At 63.9% G+C, this 25165-nt stretch overlaps 1 protein-coding gene across 2 annotated transcripts in view; it reads left to right on the top strand.

Moving 5' to 3' along the window:
• The window catches only part of LOC309641142 (uncharacterized protein), a 40003-nt gene extending 15118 nt beyond the window's left edge, over window positions 1-24885 (top strand). Inside the window, exons 3-8 of one of the 2 annotated variants that reach the window (XM_082420884.1) lie at window positions 5637-5823; window positions 10504-10585; window positions 12866-12938; window positions 16584-16646; window positions 22275-22329; window positions 22657-24885. In XM_082420884.1, the coding sequence (XP_082277010.1) occupies window positions 5637-5823; window positions 10504-10585; window positions 12866-12938; window positions 16584-16646; window positions 22275-22329; window positions 22657-22672 (476 nt within the window). In that variant the 3' untranslated portion in view covers window positions 22673-24885. Of the gene's footprint in view, window positions 1-5636; window positions 5824-10503; window positions 10632-12865; window positions 13096-16583; window positions 16647-22274 lie in introns of both variants that reach the window. The other variant, XM_082420885.1, reaches the window with a different exon arrangement.
• The last annotated feature ends 280 nt before the right edge of the window (window positions 24886-25165 follow it).

The following is a 25165-nucleotide window of genomic DNA, read 5'->3' as shown; positions in this document are numbered from 1 at the left end:
TGTGTAGACCAGGAGCCCAGGGGTTTTCTCAGGTTTTTCTCCTTGGGGCTTGTTGCAGGCACCATTCAGCGTCTGAAGGACCCTGACCTCTGTCCCGTGGAGACGCACTCACCTTATCTTGGGGTCCGTGGACCGGCCGGGAGTTGGGTGTCAGCGGCACCTGCTGAGGTCTGCTCCATGGCCGCGTCCCAGGGTGAGGGGGCTCCCACAGGTGAGGGCAGACCAGAGGTGTCGGGGTGCCGTGTGCAGGGCAGGATAAGCTCTTGTGAAAGCGGCTTTCTGCCGGCGAACAGGCGCCCCGTCATGTGTTAGAGACCCCGCTGTCGGTCCCCGTCTGCCCGGCCCCCTGTGTGGTACTCTGTCCCTGATCCTGTAGCTTCCTTGCATAGCAGGGTGGCCCAGCACCCACTTGATTCTCCAGGGCACCTCTCAGAGAGGGTAGGGAGCCAGCTCTGGGCGGCCCCGGCTTGGGGAGCGGGAGGGGACTGGCGCCACCGTCCAGGGGCCAGATGGGGCAGACCTTGTGGCGCGCCGGGCCCCCAGCTGGAGGGCTAGAGCCGTGAGGGCTAGGGTCTGTCCCCAGCTCCCAGGCGCGGGGGGCGTCACTCAGCAAACATGGGCGCCCTCCAGGAGGCCCAGGCCCAGGCGGAGATGGTACGGGTGGGGAACAGAAAGTTAGTCTGGAGCAGCCAGTGCGAGTGCCCGAGGAATCCGGGAGGCCCCCAGGAGGTGGCAGACCCACGGCCCCAGGCTTGTTAGCGAATCCAGCCCCGGGCCTGCCACGTCCCAGGGCCGTGCTGCCAGGCGCCGCCCCTCCCACCGCCCCACGCCAGCCCTGCACAGGCCACATCTGCTGCCGCAGCCCTGCCAGGGCTCCGCCTCCATCCCCATGGAAACCACGGGGACTGGGGGTCCTGCTGCATTTGGCCCGCTGACTGGTTTCCATCAGAGGCAGCCTGCTTTCCTTGAGACTTGCCCCTGAAGTTCAGGGCTCCTCCCAGGGGTTTCTTCCTGCATTCACTGAGCGCCGGCCTCTCCTGTGCCAGGGCACCCAGTGGTCTGGGCCTGCGCATCCTGGCTGACATCCCTCAGTGGGGTGAGTGCCCAGAGTCCCACCCAGGGCCGTGGCTGCTCTTGATCTTAACAGGCTACAGGCTCAGACCTCGTCTCTTCTCACCCAGGACCACCAGCTGCTGAGGCGCGCACGCTGGACCTGAGTCAGGGGCCCCGGTCTCCCGTCCCAGCTGTGCCATAGAGTCACTAGGGGACCTTGAATGGGCCCCTTCCCCTCTCCTGGCCTCAGTTTACCCCTCTGTAAAATGAGAGGGTTGAAGTGTTTCTCCAGTTCCTTACAACGCCACAAAAGAAGGAGAAAGAAAATGAAGCCGCAGCAACGCCAGCTCTTCTGGAGTCTCAGTTCAGGGATTTTTGTTTTCAAAGAGGGATTTTTTTTTTTTTTTTTTTAAAGGAAGGAGCCATGGAATTTGACCGGAGATCAAATTTGAGAGGCCAACAGCCAGCCAGATCCCGCGGACCCACAGTGGGGAAGGCCGGGCTTGGCTGTGGGCGGCTGTGCCCGCCAGGCTCCGCTTGGCATCTGTTGGGTGCCCAGTGACCTGGCTGTGAATGCAGTGAGCAGAGGCATGCACCGTGCCCCTGACGGAATCCAGAGGGCTCTGGAAAACTACCCGAGAGGTTTCCGGAGGTCAGAAATGTGGGCAGAAAATGAGATCCAGCTTTAAAAAAAAAAAAAAACCCAGCTGTCTCATCGTCCAGGGAGACCGGGAGCCTGTGAGAGACCTGGGGGAGCGCCGACGCCCGGTTATCTTTGAAGAGCTCGCCCAGGGCTGATCCGTGGCAGCTGCTGCAGACCCAGCCCGACGCCCTGGCGGAGGTGCCGTCTTCCCCCACTCCTCCTTTCACAGGAGATGACGGGTGACGCTAGGGGACATTTTTGCCCAGCCTGCCCAGTGGGTGCTTTGGCTCCTCCCATGAGAACCCTCAGCTCCCACTTATTGCGAAATGTCACAGGTATCGTGGGGGCTGGCTTCTGCTGGGTCCCTGCAACTGCTGTACTGGGGACACTTTCCAGCTTACGACAAGGAGCAGAACCTCAGGGGCGACGGGCCTTCATAGCAGCAGGGAGTGGTTTGCTGGGTGGTTTGGGCAGATTGCTTTCCTCCCTGGGCCTCTGTTTTCTCATCTGTAAAATGGGGGTAGTGACACTGACCTGCCAGGATAGTGTGGAAATCAGGTGAGACTTGGGGTCAAGGCTGGATACGTGGTAGGTGATGGTGTCAGACTGCACCCACCCCACATCCCCATCGTGAATGAAGCAGGCAGCACATCCCAGGATGCCGCAGACCCACGGCGGGGCTGACCCTCACCCGGCCCGTCTCCAGGGAAAGTGGGGACAGGCTGACATTTCTCAAGGTCACCTGGAACCCGCCGCTGGAAGGCCCTGGGTAGCCAGCACGATGGGTGGTGCGTCCTCTTCCTCATCTGAGCCCAGGGAGCACGAACCTCCCTGCCGGACGCCGCCTGGGTTTGCTGACAGGTTGTGGTGGCAGGAGAAGCAGCCGACGGGCCCTGGGGACATCGTCATTGCAGTTCAAAGGGTAGGCTGGTAGCATCTTCCGTTTTCTGTCCTGGGCAGGAATGGAACTTTGGTCTGAATGACGGCGCCCCGGGAGCCACTGCCTCTGTGCACCCCAGCCCGGCCTCCCCAGTAAAGTAGGCCGAGGGCGTGAGCTCGGAGAAGCAGCCTGCTGCGCTGGCTGAGGTTGATTTAGACACACAGGGAGACTGGGATAATGTAGGAAATGATGGAAATTTCCCCAGGGAAAGAAGGAAGCGAAGAAAGAGGAGCTTAAGTGCCCAGATAATTATAAAGCCTGGCATGGTGATTTATGGCGGGCGGGTGGGCTCCCCTGGCCGGCAGCGCTGCCCCCTCCCGTCTCAGCCCCTTGTGCCCAGAGACCAGCAGGCGCCTCCCAGCACCCAAATTTGGCCGTGTGTCACAGGGATGGAGCCCCTCGGTGTGCTGGGCCCTGACGTCAGTTATCGGGGCAACCTCATGGAACTCTTGATGTGCCCCCCACCTGGAAAGCTGAGATCTGGGAGGCTGAGCCCCTCACGCAGCTCTAAATGGTGGCGCCCAAGCCAGACTAGCCAGTGTCCTAAACCCCAGACCCTTCCCTCTGCCCACAGCTGCGTTTGGGGTCTCAGGCCGGCAGGGCCTGGGAGGCGGCCCATTAGAAAGGTGACAGGTCAAAGCAGGGTGGCAGCTATCACTGTCGGTGCCACAGGAGGGGGACAGCCAAGACCACAGAGTTGGGCAGAAGTAAGAAGGTGCGTTTCCTGGCTTGGATCTGGGGCCGCCCTGTAACTAGATGAGAGACTCCAGGCAGGCTGCCTGGACAGTGCACCATTTTGGGCCTGACCTTGGGTGGCTTCCACTGGGGACTTTCCTCTGCTGTGACCACACCCATTCCCCCCCCTAAAATTCCCAGGGGATATCCCCACAGCTGCTGACCTGCCCAATCATCCTTGACTCCCCTCCCTGCCACACCCAGACCGTCCCAAGTCCTTCCAGTTCTGCTGTCTTTCAGCATCTCCCCGACGCCCTCCTCCACCTGCCGGATGGTGCCCGTTGTCTTGCCCACGCTGGCATGTGCCATCACAACGCAGGCCTGTGCCCCGTCTCCCATCCTGCAGGCTCCCCTCCAGCTCCTGTCTGCAGTCCAGCCTCCCCTTCATGGGACTCGAGAGGCCCCCAGCAACCTGCCCTCCCCCTTCCACGGGGCTATCCCCCACCTCTCCAGACTGTGGCACAGAATCACCTCCTCTTGGAAGCCCTCCCTGCTCTCCACGTGCCCACTGCCCTACAGAACCGTTGCCCTGGGAGACTGGGCGCCTTGAGAAGGACAGGCCAAAAGCACCAGCCCGGCACAGGGCAGGCTCTTGGGGAACATTTCATGAATGAACAAAACAGAATCCAGAGACTGAAACAGAAGAAGAAAAGGCTGTGCACCAACTCCCTGAGTTCTGCACTGCACGTAAGCCATCAAGCGTGCCACTGCAGCCAGCGGGTCAAGGCACTCGGAGAAACAAGCGGACAGAGTTTACTTTTCCACCTCCACCAGATACATTCCCTTTTAGGTCAAATCCGGGGCTTGTGAAACCACACCTTGTCACAAACGGGTGTGATGGCGCCAGATGGACAGGCCCAAGCTCTGCACCCTTATGGCCGGGAGGGTGGACTGCGGGGTAACGCGGGGCCGAGGGGAACCACACTGCTTCCTGGGGGTTCCAGCTGGGAAGACCAGCTGGTAGCGGTGCCCATGGGGCTTGTGGGGCCTCTTCCCCGAAGATCACTGGGTATGAAAGGCAGGGGTCTGTCGGCCCATCAGATGTCATCGATGGGTCTCAGCACATTCTGTTCAGTTAGAGTAGATATTTCCAATTCACAGATATCCTGCCTGGTCCTGCCCCTATGTTGTCACAGCTCACAGGGGTCCTCTTCCTCCAGGGGGTGATGACAAAGTGCGGGGCCCTCTCACCTCCCCGCCCCCGGTAGTGGCCGGTTCCTTCCAGGTCAGCCCTGGGCCTGCAGCCCCTGGGTGGGACCCGCTGCAGCCCTCGTCTTCCCGTCGGTCACCTCCACGGGTTGGTGGTGAGCAAGCGTGTCGGTGCCCAGCACCCTCCCAGGGGCCTGGCATCTGTCCCGCTGTGGAGGGTCGGGAGCAGCTTCCATTCAGCCCTTTTCAAAGTGTACCTTGGGGAGATCACTGCTGACCAGCGTGCAGGGGCCTCGGTTGCACCCTCAGCTCTGTCGTCGGCCCGCTGCGAGGTCTTGGACCAGTCCCTCCCCCGCCGTGAGCCGATTTCCCCACCTGCTGCACCGTCTCTTTGATCTCCACCTGTCACGTCGGGAGGGTCTCTGGAAGGTTCGGAGGGGCCAGGTTTGGGGTAGCTGCTTTGGGCGTGTGAAAGTGTTCCTGGGCTTTGAGATGGGATCCTCCGCCTTGTGAGGAGGTCACCTGGTGAGGAGGTCACCTGGTGGCAGGTTCTGTGGCCGTTCAGAAGGACACCCCGGGGTGGAAGTGTTTCCAGAAGGGCAGAGGCCCCTCCGGGCGGGAGCTTTGCTGTGTGTTGGGTTCCCAGAGAATGCAAAAAAATGTTTGCTGCCTCTTTCTCCTTTTTTCAGTTTTCCAGAATCATGTTTAATGAGCATCTATTCTTTTTGCAACAGGAAAACAAAATTTAAATTACAAAACTAACCACCTGGCCAGAGTGAAACTGACCCACCCAGATTCTCACTGCATGTTCTCCCCAAAAGAGAGACGTTACACAAGGCACAGGCCATCACAGTGGGGGCAGCACCGTCGTCCTGGTGCATTTTGTCCATTTAAAAGGAGTAGAGGCCACTTGGGGGGAGCTGGTGCTCTGACGCGGTGTGTCCCCCCCGAGAGGCGGCGGGGCTGCGGCTCTGAGGCAGAGCCTGTCCTTACGTCTGGACATCTGGACGCACATTAGGGATGTTCTGAGTCTCATGCCTGGAAACGAATCTGTAGGGAAAGCAGGCCTCTGTTTTGTCGTCACGCTAGAGCCAGGCCATTATTTTGCCGTTCCAGACACTGTCCTCGTCCGTGACAGACCCCATGTAGCAGATGCACGTCTGGCAATGGCTGGCTTTTCCAGAACCGACTTGGAGGTTAGCCTGGTGTTGGCGGTTGCCTTTTGTGAGGACCTACTGTGTGTGCCGGCCAAGCTCTTGGGAATTCCGCGTTCATTCATTTGCTCTGATGTCAGCTTCAGGCGGTAGGTGTAAACGGCCCCTTTTTAAGATATGAAACTGAGGTTCAGAGAGGCCAGGTTCCTGAAGACCACACAGCCCGGAAGGTTCTCTGTGGCCTGTTTGGCTCTGGACCGCGGGCTCCTCCCCAGGGCTAGCAGGTCTGCCACTAGAGGCTGTGTCGACGTGAGCTCACCTGCACCCTGACTGCACTGCCTGCCCTGGTAGCCGTCGGCTCCCCAAGTCCCTACTGGAGCTATTTTGGCCCAAGTGAAGTGGCAGAGCTGGGGACCTACCCCTGGTTTGTGCATCTGGCAACTCAGGGAGGCTGGAGGACGTGGACCAGAGGCTCGCTGGCCGACTTCTGACTCCTCCTGACCTGTCTCGGGCCCCTCGGAGGGCTTGGGGGCCCGGCACGGCATCACCCAGGGCCAGGTCCCAGTGGTTCCCACGGCATCTCTGCACGTACATTGAGGGGTGGTCTGTGCACGATTCGTTAGCAACTGGCGTTTGCAGGGGGGATGTTTCTCCTACGTGCGACCTCTGAGAGAGGCCAAGTTGAATGCTGAAGACCAGCGTGGACAAGGCAGGGCTGAGCCCTCTGGGGGTGCGGGTGGGCTGTGTGCCGTGGGCCTGGGCCCTGAAGCTTGGCTGACATCAGAGTTCCTGCTGGCGGCTCAGAGCCTCCTGCCCGAGGCCCGCCCTCAGCTGTGTCCACGCAGGCCCCAGCCCTGGCAAGTTGGCCAGCTGTCAGACAAGAGGCTGGGAGAAACGCCTCCAGGCACCAGAGTGCAGTGACTTGTCTTCTGTCCTCGAAGTGCCCTGGGGGGTGGTCGGCAGTGGACGCAACCGTCTGCTGAGCCCCACTGCGCGTGGGCACGGCACGTGCCTCGTCTGTAATCATGCGTGTGAATCTGAGGAGGTGGCATCGCTGTCCCTTTATTACAGACGAGGAGACTGCGGCTCAGAGGGGTGAAGGGGCTTGTCCAGGGTCACAGGACAGAGCTGAGATGGGAACCCAGCGGCCTCCGGCCACGCTGTAGATGGACGCAGGAATGTTCCACAGGGCAGGGGCAAGGAGGGGCCGGGGTGAGGTGGGGATCAGCCTCCGGGGCATCCTGCTGGGCCCAGTGCCGGTGCCAACCTCAGTGGGCCAGAAACTTCCAGAGGACAGAACCGCCTCTGATCAAAGAACCGCCAGATGGCCCGGGCCAGCCGTGCCATCCAAGTGGCCACATCGTGGGGCACGGGCTCTGAGCAGTGCCGGCCCCTGGGTGATTCTGGGGCTGGGAGAAGGGAGCGTTGTTATGAGCCAGCCTTGGGTTTGGGACTTTGACTCTTGTCACCTGTGATGTCACAGCCCTACGAGGTGGACAGGCTGTCCCACATCACAGGGTAGGAAACTGGGCCAGAGAGGGCGGTCCTGTGCCTGGAGCCACGCAGCAAGCAGAGGCAGCGGGTCTGGCTGACTCCCCCTCACTCCCACTCCCCCACAACCTGCCTCATAGATCCTGGAACGTGGGGGGCTGCCGTTGGGGGTCCACTAGTGACCCTGAGACAGGCTGAGGCCCCTGGCCACCCTTCCAGCACACGATGCGGGCCGGCCCATCGAGAGAGGGCGGCCTTGGGAGGCTCAAGCCGCCCCTCGGTGGCGTGATGCACTCTCAGGAGAGCTTTAAAGGCTCCGAGGGCAGGTAACGCGCCGTGTCTGACCGGAGAACGCAGGGACTGGGGGCAGGCAGGGGGCGAAGACCTCAGGCCGAGGGAGCTGGTGTTGCCCAGGCGCCTCTTTGTGCCAGGTGCCGGACCAGGGAGCCCAGAGGGCACTCAGCCTGGTGGTTCCGTGGTTGCTGTTGGGCAAGTGGGTGAAAGGATCCGGGGCACTGCGTGTCCCGGAGGGAGGACATGCTGTAAATGCTGCTGTGAGGTCAGACATGGGGGGTGCTGCCTGGCCCCAGAATGGTCCCGTGGCCGGCTGTCCCAGTGAGTTTTCCAGCCATGGCCACGTGTGGCTCCTGTGACTTTCAGGTATGCAGCCAGGGCCCCAGAGCCGCCCCTGCCCCTGCAGCCGGAGCTCCACTCACCCGTCAGGATAGAAACCCCGTCCCCGCCGGGTGCGCGCAGCGGGCGTGGGGTGGCCTGCGGAGCGGCCGGCCTCCATCTCCCCTTGCTCTCCTCTGCTGAGCGTGGCCTTGTGCTGTTTCACCTCCCCCCGCTCCTGTGCCCTGGAAGTCTGATTTCTGACGCCGGCGTCAGCTAGAGGAATACTGACCTAGGCTATTTGCGAAAGGGGGGCCTCAGCGGCTGGGCCTGTGGGCGTTCAGCGTGCTGCCCACAGTGGTGCCCCCCTTGAGCGCCAGCCGGGCTGTGCTCGCCGTCCAGAGGGAAGAGTGGGTGAGGGTGCGGTCGGCTCCCCCGTGCTGTTGGAGGGCCCCTGGCCGGTGGTCTCTCCTGGGGGGGCCCCAGAGCTGTTGCCCCGTCACCCAGGTGAGGGGCTGGCGGCGGGATCCTCACCGGGCAGCGGGGGTTTGTTCAGCCCGTGCCACTGTTAGGAGAGACAGGGAGCGAGTCCGGCCGTCCCTTCTTGATGGACCGGAGGGCGGGGGGTGCCACTGTTAGGAGAGACAGGGAGCGAGTCCGGCCGTCCCTTCTTGATGGACCGGAGGGCGGGGGGTGCCACTGTTAGGAGAGACAGGGAGCGAGTCCGGCCGTCCCTTCTTGATGGACCGGAGGGCGGGGGGTGCCACTGTTAGGAGAGACAGGGAGCGAGTCCGGCCGTCCCTTCTTGATGGACCGGAGGGCGGGGGGTGCCACTGTTAGGAGAGACAGGGAGCGAGTCCGGCCGTCCCTTCTTGATGGACCGGAGGGCGGGGGGTGCCACTGTTAGGAGAGACAGGGAGCGAGTCCGGCCGTCCCGGCAGGGCTGTGCAGCCTCAGGGCCGTCCCTTCTTGATGGGGTGCGGGGGGATGTACGTGCTCCCCCCGATACAACAGGACGGTGATGTGCTCACCAGAAGCCCGTGCAGGCTCCGTGCGGTGGTGGCAGCCAGGCCTGGGCTGACCTCCTGGCCCCCAGCTTCTCTCGGAACCTGCACAACGCTCTGGACCGCAGACCTGGTGGTCCCCGTACTACAGTCGGGGAACCTGAGGCCGCGAGAGGCGCTGGGCAGCGTGTGAGGGGGAGACACCCAGAGCTGCGTGACTTGGGGTCCTGAGCCCACGCCGCATGTAGACAGGGTGCAGTGGGCTTCCAGGTTCCCGTCTCCGTTTCCAGAAGGTGGGGTCTTGCTGCAAGCTCGACCCAGCGTCCGGGGCAGGGGGCTCGAGCACATCCTTGGGAAGCCGCCAGCAGGTCTCCTCTGGCCTCTGAGCACCTTACGAGTCCCATGCGTGTCCCAGAGACCCTGCCCGGCGCCCGCACAGCTCTCACCCGTCCGTAGGGAGCTCGGCCCCGGTCCCCAGGTGACAGGGACGTGCTCCTGAGAGGACCGGCGTCTGTGGGAGCCACACACCTGCGCCTGGGCGCGGGCAGGAGAGCGTGGGGTCACCAGCACGCTCCCGGGGACTTGGCGCCCGGACCCACCTTCCTCCCGGCCACCCCGTCACCAGGGCCTGGGGCAGAGGCCTGAGAAAGGAGCGGGGCCTGGGTAGCTGCCCTGACCTGTGAGTCAGGCCGAGGCCCAGCAGAATTCCCGGTCATGGCGGGTCAGACCTCCGTCTGGATTTGCTGTTTCGTTGTCATGAAGGACGGGCCATCCCTGCTTTGGGAGAGCCTGTGCGCCTTCGGCGGCCTGAGCCCGGGGCAGGGCAGGAGCACCGGGCCAGGCCTGGGAGCTGCCGTCGGCCGAGTGCCGGCTGCTGGGCCTGCGCTTAGCCTTCGGGGCCTTGGTGTTCATGGTTGCTCGGTCCTAGGGTGTGCCCTCACTGGCTCATTCGGGAAAGACCCAAAGTCACGTTTGCACCTTCCGTTCTCAGGTATTGGGCATTGTTTGAAGAGCGAATGGGACGTTTCCATGCCTCCTGGGGGCCGGGCACGGTGCTAGCCCTGAGGGTCACACCGCTGCCTAAGAGGTGGTCCCTGCCGCGGAGCTGCCTGCCTGTGGGGAGACAGGCAGTGCGAGCACCTGTGAGCTGATTTCAAGGGACCCCCAGCCTATCGCTAGAGCTGACCTGTTGCTCCCAGTCCAGGAGGCCCCCCTGGGGGAGGTAACCTAAAGGACGGGTAGGAATTAGGCCTTTGATGGCAGGCCAACATTCTGGCCCCAGGGAACGGTGGGTGCCAAGGCAGGACCGGAGTGAAGGGGGCAGGGGTGCCGTGAAGCGGCGACCTCGCTCTGCCAGGAGCAGGCGCCTCGAGTCTCGCCAGCCCCCTTCCTCTGCAGACGCTGGAGGATGTGCGTGGCAATCAGGGCTGCAGGGGAGCCAGCGGTCGGGGTTTGAGTGTAAGTCCAGCACCAGGGGTGGCAGTGGGGCAGCCAGATGGTCAGAAGAGGTTTTCTTTGCGGTCCTTCGCCTCTAAGGCCCTTATCCTCTGGGCGCCGAGGCAGCTCGGCGGCAGCACGCAGCAGGCTAGGCCCATCTGCAGATGCAGCACGAGGGGGTAAATGAGAGGTGTGGGGAGAGGCCGCACTGAGCCCCGCTCCGTGCTCGGGCCGTGAGCCACCAGACCTGCTGAGCTGACTCCTTGGTCACTTTATTTCTTGCAGAACATGGCTGGTCCCAGAGCACCCCCAAGAAAGTGCACACCTGTCGTGGCCTTCAAAAGACGCTCCAGGACCACACGGCCAGGTGGATGGTCTTTGCCCTGCGTCTGGGTGGTGAGGCAGCCCAGGAGGTGAGCAGCCTGGTCGGGAGGGGAACATGGACCCGGTCTTGGGAGACCCCAGCACCAGCCCCTTCCTCGCAGGCCCCAACCTGCAGCCAGCCGGGCCCACCCTGCCCAGGGTTCCCGAGGGGCGGGCTCGGCCTGGCCCCCGGCAGGTGGAAGAGATCCCGCTCCACCACCCGGAGCAAGGGAGTAGAGCAAAGGATTCCCTGTCCACTCCGGTCCCGCCAAGCCCCGCGCCTGCCCTGTGGCCCGATTATGGCGCCGGCCGGCTGGCCTCCTGGAAGCCGATGGAATCAGGGAGGCCCCACCCAGTTCGTTGGCGCAGAGACTCCCCTGAACCAGCTCTGTGCTAGGGTGCTGTCAGCGCCCACGGCCCCCAGTCCTCCTCTGACGAGCTGTCCGGCTGGATGGGCTTCTTTGGTGGCCTGAGCCTCGGTTTACCCATCTGTAAGACTTAGGCAGGAATACCTCCTAGCAGAGTTTGAGGGTGCACAGCCTAGAACACCCATGGCTTCGGTGAGGGCCTGGGGGTGGGACACAGTCTTTGCCCCCGAGAAGCAGCAGGGGTTTATAATCCACCGAAAGACAGAAAACTCCCCAACGTGGCTCTCTCCTGGCCTCCTCTCCCTTCGCCGGAGCTCAGCAGGGCCCGGCCTGCTGTTCGTTACTTGGGGTTTACTGTGCTGGATGCTGAGTGAGAGGAAGCGGTGGGTCGAGGCAAAGCCAGCTCCTGCGCCATGCAGCATGGGGACTTGGGGCAGCCTCCGCTCCAAGTGGCTAGGGGGCTTTTTTGGCAGCATCTCTGAGGCAGCCAGGAGGGTTTCAGTGGCCCAGGAACCCAGGCCTGCTGTGGCCACGTGGCTTCGGGTCAATTTCACAGGCTTGGGGAGGGCATGGAGGTGGCCCTGTTAGCAAGGACACTGCCAGAGGTGGCTGAGTAGGGAGAGGCGAACGCTCTGAGGCCTCAGGGTCTTAGCAGCTCCACGGGTGGTCGTGCGTCTGTTTGCACATCACCGGGACAAGGTGTCCCCCCGCCAGGGGGTATTCCAGACCCCCAAGGTCCTCTGTCAGTGTTACGAAGCATCTCCTGGGACAGCATCTGAGGGCTCATGGGAATGACCACACTGTAGCAGAAGACTAAGCCACAGCCTAGGGTCAGACTGCCAGGCCCCAGCCTCACCCCACCTTCCCTGCCGTGTGATCGTAGGGAAGCCATGGCCCCTGCCTGGGGTTCTGTTTTCTCGTTTGCAAAAAGGGCGTCCCTACTTCTCCCTGCCTCCTTACCAGACACCAAAGAGCAGAAGGGGATGCCAAACCTGGCTGAGAAGCGGGGGTCTGGCTCGGGACCAATCACAGCCCACCACTTGCAGAGATGAAGCCTGCTACACACACGGCCCTCACCAGTCGTATAGGCAGGAAGGGAACTAAGGCGTTATTTGTTTTTTTTTTTTGTTTATGTCTTGCCACATTAGAAATATATATGTGAAGCAGCTTAGAGCAATATTGACAATGCAGGAGGGTAAAAATAAACAGCCGAGGAAATTGGGGCAAAGGGAGAATCGCAGGTAGGCCTAGAGAATCCATGTCATGTAGGCGCCTCCCAGTTCTGTCAGTTCAACTCTGAGCTTCCTAGCAGCCAAAGCAAAGAGGGAAAGACTATCCCTTGCAGGAAGTGCTGTTTAGGGAGTTCTGTCTTCCGTAGTGATGCTGAGAGAGAGCTGCCTGGTGCAGACACTCAGGGTTACCCCAGAGGCCCCGATGAGGCCGGGGAGAAAGAGAGGGAGGGAACTCCCTCATGCTCAGCACAGCTGCACCCCTCCATCATCCTGTGCATCTCACGCCTTGTTTCATTTAGTTCTCCCAAACCCTAGAAACCTAGGTTGAGAGAGCGGCAGTGAGGACCCCCAGCCCTCTCTGAGCCTGACTTTGACCTTGTGTCTCTCCATCCCCGAGATCTACATTCTTGCAGCCACGGCTGCTGCCCCTTGGAGAAGGTGACCCCAGAAAACCAGGGTGTTTCAGCCCCAGTGTTTTGGGCACAAAGTCGCATTGATGCAGTGGTCTCCTGGCCGGTAACGTCCCCCTGCGAGGCTCTGAGGGGCCCCTGAGCTGTGCTGGGCCTCGCGGAGTCTTAGGGCAGGGTGGGCCGGAGCCAGCAGGGTACAGATGCAGGGCGTGCACCCCGCACACACCCGGGGGCTCCTTCCCAAGACTTAACCAGCATCACTCTCTCCTCTCAGGTCTCACCCCTTCTTCCCGGCCACCCTGGTCCCTGGCTGACATCTGGAGCTTGGACGACTGGGCCACCCTCAGGTCAGTGCAGCGTTTCGAATGTTGAAAATCAGAGCTCCCCACCCCCTCCCTCCAGACGCCACCCTGGGCTGGGCATGCCTGAAAGGACACATGTGTCGCACACACATGTGCACACACGTGCACATGCCCACACGGCCTCCGGAGGATCGCTGGGCGGGTACTTCTCGCACATTTGCTCGGGTTCAGTGCAGGCGCTCCCCCCGCGGCTCTGCCCTCCCACCAGCCTCTTTCTGCAGCCGTCGCAGGGTTCCGTGGTGGGAGGGCTTGGGCCAAGCGCTGGGGACCAGTCACTACCGGGCAGAGCTCGGGGGCTCGGCAGGTGAGGAGGTCCCAGCCTGCCCCTCCGCCTTGTGCCCTGATGGGGCTGCGGTGCTCAGAGTCTGCTGGGCACCCCCGCCCAAGCCCCGCCCCGCCCCCGAGCGCCAGCCCGCCGGTGCAGACTGTCAGGCCCACTTGGCTGCTTGCAGCCTCCTGGGGAGTCTGTGGGGCCGTGAGGGTTGGGGCCAGACTGGCGGCGTCTCCCTCCCCTCTGTTGCCATGGCCAGGGGCAGACCTGCCTCCCAGGGCTGTGTGGAGAGGACCCGGGACCCCTCTGCCATCTGGGTCTCATGTGTTTACAGGTCCAGCTTGCCCGCCAGACTCCGCAGACGCCGCCCCGGGGCTTTTGTGTCTGCACGCAGGGCATGCGCCAGCCGGTGCCCGAGGGTGGGGTGGGACGCGGGTAGGGAGGGGGGAGGTCCCCCCCGGGGACATCAGGGACAGAGGGGAAAGGGGGACATGAGGGGGTATAGCATGGGAAAGGAAGAACAGAGCAGAGGCAGAGAGCAGGGCTTGGGCACAGGGAGAAAGGAGACCCAGCAGAGCAATCAGGGACTGACCGCGCGGCTGTGTCTGGGGAGACAGGGCCTGCCGGGCTCTGCCCAAGGCCGTCTAGCGCAGGTGCTTTCCTCGGCACCCACCGGGAGATCCCCTCAACGTCCCACGGGCAGCAGTGGCAGCCTCCTGGGTCCAGATGAAACGTAGGCACTGAGAGGTGCATCCCTCACACGGGCTCGGGCACCCGAGCGTGAACCGGGGACCGAGCCCCAGGCCCTGACAGACACACGCAGGAGGCCACGAGGGCACGTCCCCAGGAGTGGGGAGGGGCTCCCGGGCCAGGGTGATGGTGGCTGTGTGAAGCGGCCGAGGTCCGGGACATACTGTGCGGCGGATGGGAGATGGGGCCGATGCGCACGGTTGGGGCTCACTCAGGGCTCGTGCAGCGCCGGAGGAACCACCAGGACGACCACACGGCCCGGTCACCGCGAGGCCGAGCCGTGCCCGGGGCTGGCGGGGAGGGCCGCCCCTCCGTGCTTGCACACCGTCCTCGTTCCGCCCGGGACCGTCCTGTGCATCCAGAAAGGGGAGCTCGGCGGCTGGGAGCAGCCCAGCTCCGGCCTCGTCTGGGGTTCTGGAGGTTCTGTGGGGGCCAGGCGAGCCCTTTGGGGTGCTGGCTTGGGCTGGGGGAGCAGTGAAGGGTTAGGGGGACAGTGGCTCACTTTGAGGGGTTTGTTTTTGCACCAACTCGTAATTGTTCTCCTGTGAGCCCGCCCGGACTCGGCCCAGGACAGGAGAGGTCTGGGCCCAGGCGGCGCCCCGGCCTCTTTCCCTGCCCTGGTGCCCTGGTGCCTCACCCACGTTGGGCAGCAGACGGGAGCCCCGTGGGCCCAGTCAACACCCCGTGCTGGCCAGTTTTCTGAAGGGAATGGTCCCTGTCCTCCCTGGCGCCCTGGGTTCCTGGGATAGAGGCTACCCCGTTCGTTCTTTAGGAGTTGGCGTGAATGTGGGTTCACGGGAAATCAAGGCTTGGGCGGTGGGCCCATCGCCCCATGGCAGAGCCACGTTCAGAAGCTGTATCTGCTGGGCCTAATACGGCCCCGTGTGTGTGGCCAGAGCCTGGAGAAGGGGCCCCACGGCGATGCCAAGACGTGACCCCCATCTGCTCTGCAGATGCACACGTGGTACCTAATCTTTTCACCCGTGGACAAAGGGGGCCTCCAAGCCCAAGCCCAAAGGGGCAGGAGTTTGTTCTAACATCAGACATCCAAGTGTCCTTTATTTACCCAGACAGAAAAATTAAGGCCTTAAATACGTGGCACTTGGTCTTTGTGGTCCCGGTGAGAATACTGACAAAACGCAAAAGGATGGCTTTCGCTCAGGGCTTACCTGTCGGCTCTGAGTAGTGCTCTCTGGCTGGGTGCAGTGGACCCCGGACGAGGGCAGGGATGCCCACCCTGAAAGCCACAACTGGACGAGGTGACTTTGATTGGTTGTCTCTTGTGAAGCACTTCCTGTCCTGTGGGCCGGGCCCCGAGCCCACGCTCTTCCCACGCAGGTCACAGTCTTCACGACAGCCCCGCCGACGGGCATCTTTCAGTGCCACTCTCCTATGGGACCTGAGGCTCAGGGAGGTCAAGGGCCAGCCCCGGGCCACTGAGCCAGGAGCGAGCCTCCCAACAGGGGAGGTGGAAACACCTCCGGGCTCTGGGAATGCGTGGCGCCCCTGAGGTGTCGGGCTGCCACACATCCTGAGAGGCCGCCTCCCTGGGGGGCAGGCTGAGCGGGGGCTGGGGGAGGGCTGGGATGGCCCCCGGCGTGGACCAGAGGGTTTATTAAGGGGTCTTCCTGCTGGAGTGAAGCCAAGAGGCCCTCAGACCCAGCAACACCGGGGCTGCAGCCCGGGTTTCCTGCCCCGGCCTGAGCTCAGCTGGGCGCTTGCCGTCAGACGTTTCCCCTGTCGGAGGCCTTGTTCCCCAGACGTTACTGAGCTGGAAGCTCAGCTGTGTCCAGCCCTGGGTGGGGAGAGCAGGCTCCCACTGTGTCCCCCGGGCCCGGCTCTGAGCTGCCCTTCTCCAAGAACACTGTGCCCGCTCAACCTGGCTGGCCTGGGAGAACTGGGGAGCCAGAAGGCCCTTGGCCGTCACCCTGAGGAAGGGAAATTGAATGTCTCAGATGGGGGGCTCCCTGGGGTTACCCAGGACAGGGGGCTCTGGTCTCTCCTAGTAGCTAGTAGCTGCGTGACCTCAGGCAGGTAGATGGAGACGTCTCTGGGTCTTCGTTCCCTCATTCCTGTAACGCCAGGGAGGACGATAACGCCTGTGCTGGCGGTGTGACCGTGGGGAAATAACTTAGCCTCTCTGCGTGCATTCCCTCACCCCCAGATCAGGCTGTAATGAGGACTGACGGAGCTACCCAGTGCGACGGGCTCAGGTCAGCGCGTGGAGCGTTCCAGGGGGCAGGGGGTTTGCCCTTCCCCAGTTTCCGACGGGGAGTGCGTGTCCAGGAAGTGCTGCTATGTGTATTTGCAGCAATGTTGGGCCAACAGGGATTCGAACCCCGAGCCCTGTGGCTGGGATGCTCGCTCTGCCCCACTGAGCTCCCCACCCCGTGGGGCAGCCCGCAAGGAGCAGCCGCTCCTGGGAGAGGTCTTGGGTGAGGACGGCTGTTTGGTTCGTGCCTGGGGAGTTGTCAGTACAACTGTGGTCACACAAGCGAGGGGTCCAGCGGCTCCAGCGCTCCATACCATGCTGTGTCACCAAGGCTCCCCCACCCTGTAGAAAAGGCACGGGCTCCCCGCTAATTCCACTCTCTTGTTCCTTGACCCAGGCCCCGCACCGGCTCCTGACCTGCCCGTCTCCGTCAGAGCGCAAGGCCCAGCCGTGCCCCCCGGTGCGTGAGTAGCGTCTCCGCTGACGGTTGCTTTTCAAGGGCCCCACTGCTGCCCGCCGCCAGGGCCAGTGCACGGCGACCCCCTGGGCCCGTCTACCCGTCTTTCAAGTGGGATTGGTCTTGATCCTGGGTTTTCGCCCTGCACAGGCTGGGAGGGGTGGCCGTGGCTGGACCCAGAGCATTGTCTCTGGTCTCCGCCTTACATCTGGGGTTCTGAGTGAGATGCTGTTTGTCTGCTGGGGCCGTGCAGAGGGGGCTCCCCAGAGGGGACGTGAGGCGGGCAAGCAGGACAGGAGGCTTGAGGCTTGGGAAGTGGCCGGTGCTGCAGGGGGTCGGGAGGGCTCCGGCCCTGCGTCCCTGGGGTGGGTCTTCCCCGTGTCCCTCGGCAGCCGCCCCTGTGCCCCCTGCACTGGACAGAAAGGAGGTGCCGGCCTGGACCATGGGGTGGGCTGTGCTGGGATGGCCCCAGAACACAGGACGGCACCTCGGGCCACCTGGTCGGAGGCTGCCCCGCCCTCAGGCCAGTGAGGACACATACCCCGTCAGGCAGGAGGGCATCAGGGCCGGTGCCTCGGGCATAAGCCTTCCTAGGGACCGCCCGGAGCCCCCCGAAGGGCTGACAGGGCTTCTGGCAAGCGGGTGACTGGCAGCTCGGGCGCGAGGACGGTTCTGAAGAGGGTGCCGCCTGCCCCTCTCCCTGGCCTGCCCTCCAGGCCGGGGCTGCTTCCCAGGTGGACTTCCGCATCCTGCCGGGCCGCCCTGCCCTCCTCGCCGCCTTTGTCTTCCCGGCGCCGTCCGCCCTCTTGTGTGCGAGGCTGAGGGCCGGCGCGGGGAGGGGACCGCTGCCCGCTGGCCCCGCGCGGCCTTGGCCGTGGCCACCCCGGGCTTGGCACCAGCCGACGTCTCGGTGAGGCGTCTGGGAGCCCCCACCCTGGCGCCCCAGACCTCCCCACCAAGCGGGCGGAGACGCTGCAGACCACCCCCAGGAGAGCCGTTGTGAAAGCCGCACCCCCGGAGGGAGTCCCTGGCGGCCAGTGTGGACAGTTCTAGAAATGACGGGGCGGGGGGAGTGAGCCCCCGGACACGCCGTGCATGGAGGCAGCCCCGGGCCTCTGCCGGCCTTCGCACCCCCTTTCCTGCCTGAGGGCCTCGGGGCTCCGGGCCGGGCTCCAGGGCTCACGGTGTTCAGTCGGGCTTCCAGTGGCCCCTGTCCTTAGGAAGCGGGGGCGGGGGCTTCCTGGGGGAGGCGGCGCTCTGCAGCTGCGCTTCCCCTGGGGCCTGGGCTGCAGATCGGGGTGCCTGCGCAGACCAGACCCTGAGACCTCAGGCCCCCAGAGTGCCGGCCAGGCCAGGAGCATCATCCCCTCTGTCAGCGCGGAGCCCTCTGCCTCCTGCCGCGCCCGCTGCTCTTGAGCCTGCACGGCGTGAAGCAGCGCCGCCCGACAGCACCCGGCGATCGCAGGGGAAGCAGTGCACGGAGCAGCCCCGGGGCGTCCAGGGAGCCTGGGCTGCAGGGCCTGGAGGGCGGTCGAGAGGAGACGCCACTGCCCCAGGAGCCAGCGCAGGGCAGGGCCCCGCGACAAGGTCCTCCGAGGGCCGCCCGTGTTCGCGGAAACGTCCGCGTAAAGAAGCCGGGGCTTTGAGGAAAGTGCATGGTTTCACAGGGACTGCGCCGGTTTCTCTGGCAGCATGGGGCGCGCCAGGTGGACTGGGGGCAAGTTCTGCCCTGTGTTCTCTGGGTGACCAAGGTCAGGTCCTCGCTGGACAGCACACGTGTAGAAGAGTGCACAGTAGGGCCTCAGGAGCGGCGGGGTGGCTTCCCCAGACACCTACGGCCCAGCCAAGCCTTCCAGGCTGGGACAGTCACAGGACGAGGCCCAGGTTTTTCCCAGACAGCCTCGCCTCGCAGTTCCCGGAGAGAACATTCCATCACCATGAAGTGGGGTTTGCTCGGCTCCCCGGCCCCGGCCCCGGGAAACCCAGCCAAGGACAGGATGGTGTAATGCCCAGACCAGAGTCACGGGTCCACACGCCAGGCCAGGCCCAGAGCCTCCCGGGGGGCCAGGGGGCCCCGCAGCAGAAGGGCCCTCCTGAGGGGCTGCTGCCAGGTGGGGCTGCCCCAGAACACGGTTTCACGCCGGGCATTTTTAATGATGTGGTTGCATCTGGTCCCCCCTCTCTCCCTCCCTCTCCTCGCCTTGTGACCCAGAATGCGGCTTGAACTGAGAATATTTTCAGATAAATACACGCCTTTGAGGTTAAAACTGTGCCTAATGGTTAAGCACCAGATGGACACACCCACAGGCTCAGAAAGGCTCTGCCTTCTGGCTTTTCCCTTTAGACTCTGAGCAAACCCTGCAGCGGTGAAGAGCAGCTTCCCCTGGTGATTCCCCCCCTCCCCCCACCGGGCACAGAGGCACCTGGACCTTCCTCCCGACAGCCCTGGCATCCTTGCCCTACTTTACAGAGGAAACGGCGGAGGCCAGAGGTGCTGATTAACTTTGTCCGAGGCCAATCGCTGGTTGGGGCCAAAGCAGGGGTCAGAACTGTGGCCTGGCAGCTCCCAGAACCATCTATCCCCACCCCCACCTCGTGCCCATGGCCCCCGTGGGTGCAGGTATGTCTGCAGAGCAGGGCTGGATCCCGTTGCCTGGGCCATCCGGGCCTCCCCGGCCAGCACCAGGCCCCCAGCTTCCTGGATGCTAGGACTCTTGTGGGCTTTCAGACTCACACATCTGTGGGCAGTGACACTCGGCTCCAGGTACGTGTCTGGCCCCTTCCCTGGGGAGTGGACATTTCCCATGCCTGGCCACCTTCCACTTATGAGCTTGGAGCTCTCTGGGGACAGGAGAGCAGGGAGCCAAGGGCGGGGCACAGACTCCCGGGATGGGAGACCCCGACCCAGAGCACATGGGCGTCTGTCTCGGGGAGGCTGGGCAGGAAGGGAACCAACAAGAGAGCACCTTGGGCCCCTGGGAAGGAAGGCAGGCCTGGGGTGGACCCCAGGGGGCTGGGGCAGGGGCTCCTGTCTGGAGGCCCCACTTCCCCACCTGCGTGGCCTGCGCCGCCTAGAGGTGTGCAGGGCCACGGGAAGAGCCTGGGGTCAGAAATCTGGATTCCGGTTCTAGTTTTGCCCCTCTGTCCCTGAGGGGTGCTCTTGGGGGCAGTGAAGCCACTGGGCCCCGTGCTCAGCTGAGCTGTTGGAACCTGAGGCAAAAGGAGGAGTTAGTAACCATCCGTTGTGCCCTTGTTTAAGTTTGATATTCTTATATCATGGGCCTTTCTGCATTTTTAAAAAATTTTATATTGAAACATTTGTCTTGATTCCTGAGTTTTGGTGCCCCATTCAGTGTGTGCCCGGCCCTGCCCGGGGCGTGATGGGCACACAGCCCCTGCCCGGCCCGAGCTGGCCTCTGCCCGGTGCGCACGTCTCGTTAACTTTATGGGCCGTGTTCGCAGGGAGACCCGGCCCCCGGATGCCACCCCGATGCCTTTTTCCCAGACTCCACTGTTGGCACGGCTTGCCGAGCAGAAACACCGGCCGCTTTATGGGGAGAAACCTAATCGGGGCAGCAGTGGGGGCCAGCCACGGGGGGGGTCCCGGCTCCCGGTGGCCCCAAGCCAAGCCCGAGGTGACTGCAGGGTGACACCGTCTGTCTGCCTCGCTCGCTCCAGACATCCGCCTGGCCCTGAAAAGGCCACCTGCCCACTGAGGCCTCCCACACACCTGTCCCCGGCTGGCCTGGCTCCTCCCAGCCCGGGCCTGCCCGGCGCCCTGCCCGCAGGCAGACACTGGGGACTGGGGCTGAGCCGGCGGTGGCAGATGGCAGGGCGACTGCCGACTGCTCGCTCCCCGCAGCCCTGCTCAGGGAGCCCTCTTCACACCGCACTGCCTGCTCCTGCCACCGCCCAGTCCAGGCTGACTGGGAAGGGTCCCCTTGGAGCTCTCAGACCCCTGCCATCCCGCCGGAAGAGGGGAGGTCTCTGCCGTCCCTCCCTGGGCCAAGACCCGTGGTCGCTCCTAGGACTGTGGGGCAGGGGGGGCAGCAAGTCATGTCCCCTGACACATGGAATTGGGGCCACCTCCCAGCTCAGAAATGTCTCCACGATCAGGTCACAGACCCAGAAATGTCATTGCTCCTCCTTCCCCCCAAACCTGGGTTGCTGGCTAAAGAAAGAGCCAGGTTGTGTGGGAGCTGTGCCTTGGTGGATAAAGCCAGAGTTCAGGGGACCCTGCCGGGGGTACGGTATCTGCCTCCTGGTCACCTGGATAGGCTGTGAATGTGCAGGAGCCCGCCTGGCCCTCATGGAGAGAGGAAGTCCCCACCATCCGTGGGCACCTTCACGGGCACCGCTCACGTCAGCTACATGCCTGCCGCGGGTCCGGGTGTCCAGGTGTGAGGCCTGGAGCCTAGGAGCGCAAGGCCCAGTCCCAGAACCAGGGCAGAGCGAGGATTCGTCTGGGCGCCACTGCCCTCCCCTGGCCTCCCGATGGGCAGTAAGAGAGGGGCACGTGTGTGGGAGCACAGGGTCTTCATGGCAAGGAGAGGAACAATGGGGCGGTCCCTCCTGGCACAGGACAGGCCAGGGCAGGGGCCGAGAGGTGCGGGGAGCGGGGGGCGGCAGACGGGTGGGGAGGGTGGGGGAGGGCTGCCCAGGGCGTTTTTCTGCTCTGGGAGGCTGGAGGGGGACGTGAGGGGAGCCAGGCTGGGCGGGGCGCAGAGGCGCAGCAGCACAGAGACGTGAGCCCTGGTGATGGACAGTCTGGCCTCTGGAGCGCTGAGGGAGAGGGGCCAGGACAGGACCACCGCAGCCAGATGGGCTACTCTTCCCGTCCGTGTTAGTGGCCGGGGACACTGAGGCTCGGTGTTTGGCCCGTGGCAGGGCTGGACAGACCCAAGTAGGTCTGGCTCCGAGTCCAGCGTCTCGGGCTCGGCCTCAGAGGCTCTGCAGCTGGCCAGCAGGCCGGCTGTGTGCTCGTCTTACACCCGTGTCCCTTCCCTTGTGCTGGTCCCGGGAGGGCACCTGGCCGGAATGGGCCGGAGCCAGGTGGGGTTGCAGTTCACTGAGTGAGCGCTGGCTGAGGCCTCCGAGACTGGGTCCTGGGCGCCCCTTCCCCGGGGTTTCTGCTCTTGGGACGATCCCAGGCCTCGCTTGCCCCGGGGCGGGAGCTTCAGCCTGTCGGGAGCCTCCTGTGAAGTGGGGGGTCTGGCTCCTCCTCCCGGGTCCCACTAAGTGCCAGGTGCCCAGGAGGTGGGCACACGTCCCTTCTCCCCTGGGCGCCCCATCCTCCAGGCCCCAGAGCGTCGGTGCGAGCCTGGTGGGGCGCTGGCCACCCAGCACGGGAGCGCCGGCGGCCCTGGCCATTCAAGGACGAGGCCTGGGTCTTGTTCACCTCTGACCCAGCATCGTCCAGCACAGGCAGCCACAGGGGCCGTTCTCTCCAGGCCTCCGCACAGGGTGTGTCCCCAGGCGAGAGGCCATGGTGAGGCAGGCTGGGCTGAAATGCGGGACCTGGAGCAGGCGGCCGGGCGAGTCCGGGAAGGAGGCACGGAGCAGCCACCGGAGGGGCATAGCTGCGGCTCTTCCAAACCTGACGCCTGTGACTTTCTTCTAAAACCCAAACAGGTCAAGAAGTGGCACTGAGATGGGAGCTTCTGTCTGAGGCCAGCCTTACTCAACGGTGAGCTGAGCGTTAGGGTGGGGCCGTCCCCACTCGCGGGGGCACCTCACCGCCGCCCCACTCTTCCCAGCCCAGCCAGAGCCCACAGGAGGCCTCGCCCTGGGCCCCTCTGCAGGAGACAGGCCCACCCCCGGCCTCGGTGTGGGTGCACGGCCACCCCTGCTGAATGCCCAGAGGACTGTCACAGGACACAAGACAGCACGGGTAACATCTGCAATGCACGCCCTTCCTACCATCCTTTCTCTGGGAAGTAGGGAGTCATGGGGGAGTTTATAATGGGGAGGGATGTGGTCAGAGCTGTGTCCCACGATGCACTTGTGACCTCAGGCTGGACGTGGCCTGAAGGAGCCATGGTCTGCCGCAGGGTGTCTGGATGGAAGAGGAGCGCTGGGCCCTGTCTCCCTCTGCACCGTGAGGACCCGTCGCCCCCTTTTCTCCAGCCCTCCGCTGTGATCCTAATACACGGGCCGCTGCCATCGACCTGAGATGCACACGGGTGAGTCTGGCCTGGAACAGAAAGGCTGAATGAGGGGAACCTGTCACATCTGCTTCTCCTAGGCTGGGCTGGGGGTCCGGGGGTGCTTGTGGTGACAGCCAGGGAGGACCGGGGGTGTGTGTGTGTGTGTGTCTGTCTCCCCCCTCTCTTTGCCTGCCTCTCCCTACCCCGTGGAGCCCAGCTCGGGGCTGGGCTTGGGCCCTCGTGGGGTCAACACTGCAGGCTCTGGAGCTGAAGCCCCGGCCCAGGGGAGGGCAGGCGGGTCTGAGTAGTGGCACACGCGTGGGTTCCAGCCCGGTGTTAACTACGGGCGGCCTGGCAGCCACTCGGATCCCCTGGGAGCAGCTGCTGCATGGACCCCGCCTCAGTGAGGAAGTCCAGGCCCACGAGGGCAGAAGAGGGTCCAGAGAAGCACGGCGAGGAGGCCGGCCCGGCTTCGCAGCCAGCTCCACTTGCTGGGCTGTCCTGCCCCGTGCCGCCCTCAGCCTGCTAGGGCCAGCGGTCAGAGCCAGGTGGTCCCTGCAGCCTGAGGCCGTTGGGGGTCTCGGGGGCTAAGTTGGGAGCCAGAGCCCGCGCTCAGGGGGCCTCCTCAGAGTCACTCTGAGACAGTCGGCAGCACCCGGGGCTGGGCGCCGTGTCCTCGGCCTCCCCAGCGATGAGGCTCACGGCAGCCGGTCACCCCACAGGGCGGCTGCACCAGGCTGCCCGTCCCCAAACCGAGCCGGAATCTGCCTGCCTGGACCACGCATCGTTGCCAGGATGGGGGTGCGTCGAAGGAAGGCCCTTGGCCACCCTCTCCTCGCCCCCCGTCCTAGAGGCTGGTTGGCTCTGCCTGGAGAGTGCTCAGGGACACCCTGGTCCTGTCCGCCAGCCACGGAGTCCAAGTGGAGGCCGGGAGACGGGACCTCGAGACCCTCTGGTGAAGATTTCCTTCTGGGGCCTCAAGGACAGACAGGGTGCCGGCGAGCACAGGCCAGCCGGGTCTGGGGGGCAGGCAGCCTGCGTTGAGGTGTTGCTGGCCCCACTCCCAGGTGACTGCGCCCTAAGTGTCCCACGCTGGGTGTGGGCCCTGGTGTCCTCGTCACTAGCGGAGGGTTCTGGGACCATTTCGTGCCCCTCGGGGTTCAGGAAGCAGCAGCTGCCCTGTGTATTGGGACTGGGCACGAGGCCCCCTCTGCAGTGGCGGGCGAGGCCACGCCGGGGAGAGCCCGAGAGCAAGCGCTGCCCCCTGCCTGGGGCCCATCCGAGCCTCAGCTTCCTCACTACAAAATGGCATCAGTGATCCTAGCTTCACCAGGCCTGTGAGGACCAAATGGCACAGACGAGCCTTTCCTGGGAGCCAGGTTCCCTTTTGGAAAGAAAGAATATTCTATAGCCTCTCCTGAGATAGGAAAAGCCCAGGTCACCCTGGATGGCGGGACCAGACCAACCAGAGCCCACGGGGAGGGAGTCCACACCTGTCCAGTGGGTGGAGGTGTGTCCTGGGGCAGCAGGGAGCCGGGGTGGGCGATGCTGTCAGAGGTGGGGGCCAGGTGGGCATGCGTAGCCCCTTTTGGACATGGGTTGGCCTCTAACAGATGACAGCCTTCCTCCCAGTGTCACCAGTGCAGGAGAAGTCCCTTGGGGACACCATGGCCACTCCTGTCCACTCCTGTCCAGATGGGAGTGATCCCATCACCTGTAACGCTTTCCCAAAAGCCACATTGCACTTCTCCCTCCCTCCCTCTTCCCTCTTTCCTTTTCCCTCCCTGGTTGGTGGTTTTCTCCTGTGGGGCTGCTCCCGGGGTATGTGGGCCCTCTGCTGACCCGCCTGCCAGTGTCCGTGCCCTTAGCGCCCCAGCGCAACCCTGACCCCCGTCCCCCTGCTGCTCTCCTCCTTCCCCCTCCAGGAGATGCCTCTGGGAGCCACGACGTCCCTCCAGGCGCCGAGACTGACGGCCCTTTGGGGTGAGGTAGTAGGTTGTATAGTTTGGGGCTCTGCCCTGCTATGGGATAACTATACAATCTACTGTCTTTCCTGAAGTGGCTGTAATATCGACAGTGGACAGCACCCAGGACCCTGGCTGGTGGAGGGGGGTGCGGTGGGCAGGGGGGTGGGGACACAGCCTCGGCAGGGTGGGCACAGTGGCTGCCGGGTGGCAAGAAGTCTGACGGGCCTAGGTTCCACTTGCTGTGTGACCTGGGGTGGGTCCCTTGACCTCTCTGGGCTTCAGTTTCCTCATCTGTGAAATGGGGCAGATGAGGGTTGAAGGCAGTACCATGTGAAGTGTCCAAGGAGGGCAGGGCTCAGAGTCGACCTTTCCCTCTCCCCACGCTGTGCTGAGAGCTGACGGACCCTAC

Source organism: Balaenoptera physalus, assembly GCF_965194825.1.
Source record: "Balaenoptera physalus genome assembly, chromosome: 13".
Taxonomy (NCBI): Eukaryota; Metazoa; Chordata; class Mammalia; order Artiodactyla; family Balaenopteridae; genus Balaenoptera; species Balaenoptera physalus.
Note: the sequence above shows the minus strand (reverse complement) of the source record. Positions and strands in the feature narration are given on the sequence as shown.